This window comes from Ischnura elegans, chromosome 2 (genome assembly GCF_921293095.1).
Source record: "Ischnura elegans chromosome 2, ioIscEleg1.1, whole genome shotgun sequence".
Lineage (NCBI taxonomy): Eukaryota > Metazoa > Arthropoda > Insecta > Odonata > Coenagrionidae > Ischnura > Ischnura elegans.
In genome coordinates, this window is record NC_060247.1 from 60,903,272 (window position 1) to 60,913,983 (window position 10,712).

General features: G+C 41.4%; 1 protein-coding gene across 1 annotated transcript; it reads right to left on the reverse strand.

The window, feature by feature from the left end:
- Window positions 1–581: 581 nt before the first annotated feature.
- On the reverse strand, window positions 582–6,699 carry LOC124153815 (calphotin-like). Its single transcript, XM_046527187.1, has 2 exons — window positions 6,529–6,699; window positions 582–2,713 (listed from the first exon to the last, which is right to left on the reverse strand). The coding sequence occupies exons 1-2, from the start codon at window positions 6,538–6,540 to the stop codon at window positions 1,391–1,393; spliced, it is 1,335 nt and encodes a 444-aa protein (XP_046383143.1). The 5' UTR covers window positions 6,541–6,699; the 3' UTR covers window positions 582–1,390.
- Between the last annotated feature and the right edge of the window lie 4,013 nt (window positions 6,700–10,712).

Genomic DNA, 10,712 nt, shown 5'->3' on the forward strand with positions numbered 1-10,712 from the left:
TTCCGCTAAGATCCAATTATTTTATAACGATATTGTTACTGATTTTACTATGCCACCAAGCTACATTGTTAGTCTGGGCGTTTATTCTAGTTCTTACATCGCTAATAGATAGTTGCTATTTACAATTGATAAAATTTGTTTGACATAAGAAGACTATTCAGAAATCGAGTCGAAAGTCGCTAATTTCTTCGGTTAATCGTGTTAGGTAGCGCTTATAATAACCATGACTCACGGTCTGGTAAAATTCTTCTTTTTGATAAGTTAAAAAAATACAATAATGACTGTTTGAGCACAAGATCAACATGAGGGTAGTTAATATATTTTATCGGCACGTACATCGTACACAAATACTGACGATCCTCTACATACCTATTGTAGTCAAACACTTCTATACCCTGTTTTATATCTTTCATCGCCTACTGACTGGCATTTTTCGTTAATCATGGAAATAAAAACATTATACTTACTTATTTTGTATCTTATCACTGATATGCCGCATTTTCCTTTTTCCAGATTTTCAACGTGCCGTGTGATCGCTCCTTATAATTTAAGGTTGACACTGCGAAATCAATACGAAACAATTTGGATGTGTAGAATTTTTATTTTGTCGTTTTAAATTATGCGTTACATTGCATGGCCACCAGAATTTAGGAAGAGATTGCGTTCAGCTTGGCTCTTCAATAATAATTATAATAAATATAATGTCTATTGAGATTAAAATTATATTACAAATCTCATCAGTTGCCACATGAATAACTGTTATTAATTATGAATTGACAATGAGTAAATATTGCGGCAAAGTGGCATATTTAAATGAAAATTGAAGGTTATTATAATACAATGAGCGGTAATGATTTAACCAAGAGAGCCCAATTTAAGGGGTCTACTCAGTCCCAGTGATGTTTTATGGAAGATGATAAATACGAAATGTGAGTGGTTGAGCACAAATGATTTGTCAAAGGCATCACTCTCCTTTTCCCTGTCGTTAATGTGATAGTGAGAACGGTTTCATTTTTAAAAGAGGATGATTCCGCGAAAATTGAATGACGTTGATGAATTTGTGCGTGCAGCACCTGCATGACTCGGGTGACTAATGACACTGATGAGTTTTCGATCGTCTTTTGGTTCTCTATCCCAATGACCACCAATGCACTTCCAGGCTGAAACCGCAAGTTGAACATGCGATTTATATGCTCCGTGGGTCATAACGCTTAATCTTGATCTCCCTTGTAGTCTGCGTGCATAATGTTTCTTCTTTTGTGAGGACGGCTTCTTTGGCATTCTCTTTTTCGATTAGCCTCCAATGTGTTCGAGGAGGCAAGAGAGCGGATGTCTTTTGTTTCTCGCAGCGAATCCCTCCGGATGCACCCTTTTTAATCTGGTCGAGACTTTAGTGAGCCTTAAGGGCGAGGGAACCATAGGAAAGTTGTGGGTGAGCGGCGAAGGTTGCGGGGAGGGCGAAGGACGTGGTCTTGTAGCTGCCCGCGTAGGACACGGCCGGCGCGTGGCTTATTCCGTAAGAAGCGATTCCGACGGCGGGTGCGGCTGCTACCCTGAAGGCCGGGGCGGCGGCCACTTTGAGGGCAGGTGCTCCCAGGGCGATTCCGCCACCGAGTCCATAACCGTAGGATCCTGCGTAGCCCAGTCCAAGGCCGACGGCTGGTCCGGCTGCGATACCGACCGCTGGTCCAGCAGCAATACCGACCGCTGGAGCGGCAGCAGCGAAGCCGAAGGCAGGAGCGGCAGCTACGCCGACAGCCGTGGCGGGGGCGGCGAAGCTAACGCCAGCTGGTGCCGGTGCCACGACGGGAGTGGCGGACACTGCGAATGGCTGGGGTACCGGGACGGCTACTGGCTGAGCGACTGGGACGGGTCTGGGGACGGCGACGGGGACCGGCTGGGGAACGGATACCGGGACGGGATGAGGGACAGCGACGGGGACGGGCCTGGGGACGGCCACGGGGACAGGTCGTGGGACGGCGACAGGGACTGGTTGGGGTACTGAAACAGGCACGGGTCTTGGGACAGCTACCGGCACGGCTTGGGGAACTGGCACGGGAACGGGCCTGTTGATCCTGACGGCCACCGGCTGGGGAACCCGGATGGGAACTGGCTGGGCGACGGTCTGCACGGTGACGGACGGCAGGGCAGCGGTGGCTACAGCGGGTGCGGCAGCGGCGAAGACAGCTGGTCCGGCAGCCACAGCGGGTGCGGCAGCCACCACTGCAGGAGCGGCGGCAACGGCGGTTCCGGCCAAAACGGCTCCTGCAGGGGCTGCGGCAAGTCCAAGACCACCTCCGCTGCCGTATGCGACACCACCTCCGTAAGACAGTCTTGATCCAAGGGCTAATCCAGATCCATAGGCTAATCCAGATCCATAGGCTAATCCAGATCCATAGGCTAATCCAGATCCAAGAGCCAATCCAGATCCGTAGGAGATTGTCTTACCAACCCCAACGGTGCTGACTACAGGGGCGGCTTGGCTAATCACTGCTCCGCCATACGAGAGTCCATGGCCTAGACCAACGGTGCTGACTAATGGAGCTCCATGTCCGTAGGCGATGCCGTGGCCGTAGCCGATGCCGTGGCCGTAGCCGATGCTGTGGCCGTAGCCGATGCCATGCCCGTAGCCCAGTCCAAGGATTCCTCTCTTATCTTGCTTTTTCTCAGTCTCGGCAGCTAATGTGCCGACAGCGAGGAGAACCAGAACCACCTTGATTTTAGAAATGCGATTAAATAAATTAGAAAAACATTGTTTTTAGGAGAAATACAGTCAGTATACGCGATAGGCGCCTACTGATGAAATAAAAAAATTATTGAGTATTTAGTCAGTTGATAGGATAGGTAGGTTATAAAAACTAACCAAAGTGCTTCATTTTCGATTTTCCTGGTAATTTATGGTAATACAAGATTTCCAGGGTTCTGTGTTTCAGTTGGGGAATATTTATTAAAAGTCAGTTTGAAGTGATTAGAATATTAAGGTTATTAGTGAAATAATTTGCCTAATTTTAATGGAAACCAGCCAGTGAGAATATATTGCCCGTAAAAATAGAAATGCAGCGAAATGTTATATTTTGTATTTATGCAACTCATATGAATATATTGTGTTTGGTAATAAGATACACATGGAAAATGCGTAATCTGTTTGTTAGGAGAGAGGAGGTGATGTAATAACAAAGGTAATTAATAATAAATATTCTCAAATAATTTTAAAGATTGGATTCAAGTGATTTTACATTAGTTAATTGGCACAATCGGAGTTGGGGTGTCGGGGGTAGGAAAAACATGAGATCAATGAATCAAATCATTGAAGTTGGTGGTGAAAACTATAAATAAATTAATGATTTATGGGATTTTTTATACATAGGTATTATGGAGTAGCTTGCTAAGCTTTATGTTACAATTACTAATGAATTTTATTGTTGTACAGAGTGTGAAGTTCCTCCATAAGGAAATCTTTGGGATATTTCATTATGCATTATGTTGGTGATTTACTTTCTAGATATTTTATGTTGACCAAGGCAGTAAGTGTAACTTATACCGCTTTTAATGCGGCTTGATTAAAGTATACTAAATTTGGCGTATCATTTATCTCCACTTGAAATCTATGGAAATCTTATCCTGAGGTCTCATAACTTATTTGTTTATCATAAAAATGTGGTTAGAAATTGATAAGTTACTTAGGAATTACTTGAGGAATCAAACAAATAAACGGCCGAAAAATTTCTTGATGGAAGATGGGACTTTCTAGTACATACAGACGTGTTATTATTATTATTAAATTTCTGATCTCCAATAATCATTTAACTCAAATGGAATAGGGGATCCTGAAAGTGTTAACTTCTTATTAAAATGTATGTGGTAGAAACCCCATCTCAGTGTTTATCTCTAAGTTCTGAGGACAACTTATGTCTGGCAGAAATGATAAGTAAGTGAAAAGAGTACTAATATATGAGACATTAGCGAGTATTCATGTATATTTAAATTATTATAGTAACAGCAGTAACAACGATTGAACAATGATCATTCTAAAGGCATTTTACAAATTTTATTTCATCTAGCTATTATTGGGCATATATTATTACTACCTATATAATGGGCAAAGCATTAGAAATTACGGATGTAAAACGTGGTATTGTAATTTTCATTTTTTTGCCTTTTCATTTACTATGTCTATTATAACTTGTTCAAAAGGCTTTCATAAATTATAACTTGCGTGACTTAGTGCATACGGTGCTTTTAATAAGATAACTACGGTAGATTTTAGGTATATATATCTACTCAAATCTAATGAAATTACTAGGTATTTGTGCAGTCATGCATCGTAATCCTTTTCGTTCTCTGTGCATGAATGGTATAATGTATTGGAACCGTATTATGGTATCAATTTATGATCTCAATAATCAACATGACTTCGTAAATACCTAGTAATATATATAGTGTGGATTCGTATTATTTGAATTATCGCGTGAATAATAGGGGAGAGTGATCGCTTCCTCGAGAATCGACAATTTTCTGGGCGATTTTCCCTGTAGAAGTCATGAGTAACCGAAGGATTAAATATTAGTTGCAGTACTTAAAAAATCATTAATTAAATTGGCTATTTAATCATTTGCTAAAGTTAATCGTCAGTATAGGTGGTAAAAGCACCATGGAAATAGTAATCTATATTCAATTTACATTCAGAATGGAATTAGAAAAACATATTCATTCATTATGGTAATAATGATCACAAAAAATGTGATCATCTGCCCTTGAATGTTTTTAAATGAACATGGTTTTATATTTTTGGGTGGTAAATTAACGAAACTTGATGAGTTATTAAAAATAATTGATATAATCTGTTGTATAGATTATCAATTAAATCAGTTGTTAAATTAGAAGGCTTGTTAAGGAAGGTTAAAGAGGTGAAAAAATTATACTCTCAATTTGTTCTGCGTTGTCAGAGCTTAAAAAAATATTTCATCGCATTTTAGTGACAAAGCATAGAAAAGTTATAGAACTAATTATGAGCTGTTTTGGCGTCCTTTCCTGCTGTAAACGTCTCGCAAATCTAGCTCAATTGTGAAGGTAATGACTGAAAACATTCGGTTTACAGTGGAATTGTGTACAGGTTTACTGCTAATTATGTAGAATATAGGTATTTCACCACAGGTGGTATAATTATCAGAAATCAATCCTTATACTATTTATTTAAAGCATACTAATTTTCTTGAAAACATGGGCTTAAACTTTTAGGTTCAGCATAAGAATTTTTATAAACAAACTACCAATAATTTAGTCATTTATTTGATACGAGATTAGCTGTTTTATCAAATTGCCATCGTTTTATGCCGTGCATTTTACATCTGGTGTGCGATGTTATTTGATTTATACCCTATTGTGATCCAGACTCCACGAGTTCGCTAATGCTACTGTCAACCATTTAGAAATATTTTTGTTGCTCGTATCATTGGGCCTGGAGTTCAAGTTTGGTAACTCTAATCAAAGGCTTTTATTCTAAAAGTTTAATTCCGAAGAGGCAATATTATTATCTGTTCATATCCGGTACGAAAATTTTGTAATAGTTGAAGATTTATTATACTTTGTGGGTAAATTAAATCGAAGTACAGATGTTAAATTTAAGAAATACTTGTTTTACGAATTTAATTCAAAGCATTTTTTCTAAACGCTATGTAACATGCCATTTTGGTGCTTACGATACCGACATTAAACACGTAATTTTTCTTATGCGAGTCCATAACTCTTTTACTGGCCATTCAAATCATTTTTAAAAGGGAATGCTGGTTCAGTGTGTGAATGGAAAGAGTGCCATAAATTTTGTCGAACTGGAATAACCAGGAAATTTCGCTGAGGTGACAAATAATCATCCCTAACTTAATAACAGGATTAGGTTTTGATAATCCTCTGCGACTTCCCCTTCTCGAAGTAATTCCCTTTGAATTCACCGAGTAAGTTGTTTTTTGTCACCTTAAAAACAGCGTCGTGCGATTAGGACTGGTCGCGAGTGAAAAGAAATGTCGAACCCCCAGCTTTCGCGAACTTTTCGCTGCGGGTTCTATGGTGTGGGAGGGGATAAGTTCCGGTGGAAGGATACATGCGGGGTGTGTCAGGGTAAGGAGGGAGGAGGAGGAGGCGAAACGTAAGATCCCCCGCCGAAATGCCGTAAGAAGAAAGTGAAGTTGGAAATTTCAGACAACCCTTTCTCTTTCGCTTCCCCCTGCCTCATCCATTGCCCATCCCAGGCGGCCATTGCCCGCCCTAATCCGCCCAAGACTCTCACCCCGTGCATCTCTCTTCCTTCCTGTCACTTTCCCCTTTTCTCAGCAACACAAATCCCCTCGTACGTACACACACGCGCCGTTTTCACACGCAAAGAAGAAAGGCTCCTCCCCGCGGGCGTGGAAGTAACCCGATCCTCGCATCATCTGTGTTCAAAAGCTCCACCTCTCTCTATAGATAACGCCTGCGCGAGTGTCTCGAAGTTTGTAGGAAAAAAATGGGGTACACATGTGTACTGCGACTCACCAGGGTCTTCATGATCCCAACTGTTGCGGATCGGCGTTGTGTCTTCGAGAGATGTTTGCTGGACGATTCTCTCTCCCTGCTTTGCCCCCTTCTTAATGGTCGTCCTCCCCTTTGACGTGATCTAGTCGGTCTCTTGGCACGACTGTGTATCGATGTGCGAGCCGTATTACGCCTTTTATACGCGCCTGCGTAGCTGGTCGGCTGACTATCCTTCCTACCCGCGGGTCCCATAGTCCACATTGGCCTATTCCATTGCGCACCGCGGCCTAGACCAACCTCTCCACCACCCCAACCCCTGCGCGAATCGTATCAACGAGGTTCCCCCCTCTCCCGGCTGACCCAACCGCCTCCCTCCGTGTCACTCCCTTCGTGCGTGTTGCCTATCCCTCCTGGAAGGCGATGCATTTACTTGGCCGCGTGACTCGAGTCGAGCAAGGATTGTCTCCCTCTCCTCCTTTCTGTGGCGGTCGGTCAGGCTCAGGGGACCCGGACCAAATCCCCCACACCTCCTTCAGGATCTCCCCATCCTCTTCCCGGTGGTGCGGTGACAGGGAGAGCGACAAGGGGTCCCGAAGGGATGTGACTCTCTCTGGAGTAGGCGGTTGAGGGGGGTGGGCTGTGGTCGGGGGTCACCCGACTCCCCATCGCAGTTGATCCCACTTTCACCCGTTGACTCGATTCGGACGCGTTTGAGGGCGATCCCTTGCGGCCCACGGCTGGTTTTGTCGTCCGCGAATATTCCACCTCCCTCACTCTCACCTTCTCTCGACGGCCCATTCTTGCCCCCCCCCCCCCCCCCCCCCCGCCACGTCTTTTTCTTTTTTTTCTCTTCGCTTTTTCTCTCGACCCCACCCCACCCGGATTCTCTCTCGCCTGCATCTTGCCGGGGCTGGGCGGCAGCACTAGTGGAACTGGTCTAAGCGGCAGCCATCGCTGACCTACAGAAGGGTTGGTGGGATGAAAACGGGAACGACACCTACGAAGCAGTTTTCGCTCGCGGAAAGAAGCGGTAGGAGGTGTATGGGAGGTGGAGTTGGGGGTTTTGGCGGGAGGGAGGAGTCGGGATTGGAAGAACCGTTATCGATGGGCAGAGCCGCTCTCGTACGGATCGAGGAGAGGCTGCTCAGCATTGCGCGAATCCTCTCACTCTCGGACGATTCCATGAAGGTCTCACATCCTCTCTCCCGCCTATTTATTCCTTCCCTTTAAAGGCTGCATCAGGATCCGTCCAGACTGTCCCATTGCAGGCACGTGTATGTGTGTGGTAGTATCGTGCCAATAATAACTCATTAGGCAAATGTACGAAGGTCCCGCCCTTGGTCGATATCTGCTCTTATTTTCTTTGGAATAAGAAAGGAACGCCAAGATTTAAATCTATGGGACAATAAATATGATGAAAATACCTCAAGCACGCCCTCTTTACGATATAGTAATTAGAATATATTGCCATTTTTCGGTTCTATAGCAAGATATTTTCGTGGACGACTGATATAAACGAAATAATCATCTTTTAGAATGATATAAAAATCCTTGAATGAGTATAACAAATAATATTTAATTTCATAGGTGTGAAATTATTTGAAACGTACTAGATAAGGGCTGATTTTTAACAGTACAATTCAGTATGATGTAAAACAAGGAAGAAATAGAAAATTTCCAGTCAAATACATCGACTCTTTGAGGGCCGATGGGACCATGTGAAATATTTGAAGAATTGAGTTAGAAGTTTAACGCAGCAGGTTTGAATTACAAAAAGATACCCGATGATAGGTTTAAGGAAAACATCAAATTGGCGTCATTTTGTTAGAATCATGATTTGATCGTGAAACTATGATAAGTAAAGTTGAAAAAAATGACTTATAAATGGAAAACTTGTGGAAAATTAATCTAAACTTATGGAGAGTTGAATGAATAATTGGGAATGATAAAATATTCAGAACAAGAGTTCCAAAGATGGTAATTAATCTGAGGAACACATGCGACCTAACAAAAGGTATGATTCTATCAATTATATATTTTGAACCCCCAAGATCATGAGAATTAATCATTTGAGATGGAACTTGTACGTAGGTTATCCTTAATATATACGTTATGATCTTATGTTTGGTGTTTATAGAGTGCATATTTTTTACATTTTCTTTATTATACCGAGATTGAAATATCCAATTCAAGATTCTAGCAAATGCTGGAAAAGTCCTGCTTATTATACCTAGATACTTCGAGATGATAGCGTTACTTATAAAATGGTAGTACGCAATGAAATTATACCGAACCTACGGTAGTATGGTGTAATAATAGTATGTGTCCCCTTAACTCAAAGGTATCCTAGTTTGGTGGATTTTTTGATGAGTAAGGAAGGATAAGAGTTCAATAGTATCCATCAAAGTTCGTGAGCATTACTCACCACGATGAGCTGCCCGTTAAGATACCTAATTAGTCGCCCGAAGTGGCAAGGAAGGAATGAAAGATGGATCGGAAAGCCATGCGGAGAAGCGCTCGGAAAAATTTCCTACGACACTGAATCGCTCACATAGGTACACTTGCTGTCTATTGAACCGATGCGGTAGGAAGTCAAATACGAGACGTTGTTTACATTGGCTGCTACAGGTGAGATTGTAAGCAATGTTGGGCGGGGAATGGAATTTAACTCTGCATTAACTTGACCTCGGTATGATTTGCGACAGTTTAGCTTCATTGCCTCAAGGATAGTCTGGGGAATTCGCTTAAGTTTATAGATCAACTGAGCGGAGGTGGGGTGAAAGGCGACCTCAATTCTAAGAAATGACTTCCAAGTTGGTAATGGAATGAATTACGGCGAGCAAATTTAGCTCGGTGTTCGTTCTTTGCAAACAGTGAAAATGCGATAGTTATCTAGAATGGGTCTGAAGAATGTTACATTTCATTCACTGCTGATGTATCCCTCAATATAAACATTTGTTGAGTGACCATAATCGAATAGGCACTCGAGAGGCCTTCTGCAACAATTAATAATAGTAATTATAAGCACGCGCGAAAAAAATATCCCTCAGCTTACTACCTATATTGTATGAAATATATGATTCATGTAAATTCACGATTTTTATGGGGTATAGATTTTTTTCTTTCTCAGTTATATGTCTTCAGGTGTATAAAATAATATTTTCTATATTATTTTCTATATGGTAACGCAAAATTCATATATTTTATCTTTTCCAGTTCAGGTAGTTTTTGTATTTAGTGTTGCTTTTTTGGTTTTTGATCCAATATCTCAGTAGCCGTAATGTCCCTTTTCTTTTAGAGACTGTGACCAGACGTAGTTTTCTATAATTTGTTGTCTTCTAAAGTGTTTAAAAGCGATAAATATTATAGATTTTTATTTTTTTCTTGAAATTTCTTCATTGTTTTTTTTGCGAAACTCCTTCGTCCAAATTTGTTGAGATTAGTATCGCGAACATGTCAAAATTTGATGACTTGCTTTTTATAAAAATATAGTTTTTAAAGGAAACGAAGTAGGTTTACTCGTATTTCTCGGTAGTAAATTTTATCGTGCATATAATTTCAGGCTTATCTGAGTGAATGATTATCTTATTCAGAATGCATAATCATTTGGTTTAAATGCACGCTTTAATTTATTTAAAACCGACCTGTATTTCAACACAGCAGCAGTACCATGCCATGGCTATGATCTGTCCTCCGTAATTTTAAATGTTTATGTTGAGAAATCATCCATGAAAATTAAGAGCAAGCGTAAGGAGTGTAAATCGTGGGATAGCATAACAGTAAAGGTATAGTTATTAGCTGAAAATCAGTGTAGATAAAACCAAATTTCAGATTTTCGGTGAAAAAGAAGTGGGTAAGATCAACCTTAAACCAGGAAACCGTAAGCATGAGGAATTCAAGAAGTTCTGCCTCCTGGGTGGCTGAGTGACTTGCAATGAACGAAGCATGCAGGAAATAGTTAGCTGAAAATCCCAAGCGAAGATGGAAGACCTCAAAATGAGGACTCTACGAACAGCTGGGGATATAAGTGTTGAATTAAGGAACCAGTTTATTAGGATTGCACTTTGGAGCATTGTTTACTGCAGCGGAGCATGTTCGGCAAGAGAAGCAAAGAAAACAAGTTTGGAAGCGTTATATGGTGTTACAGATTGGCGATGAAAATCAAATAGATCGTGTGAGTGATTTTTTTAGTTTTAAGAAGAGTA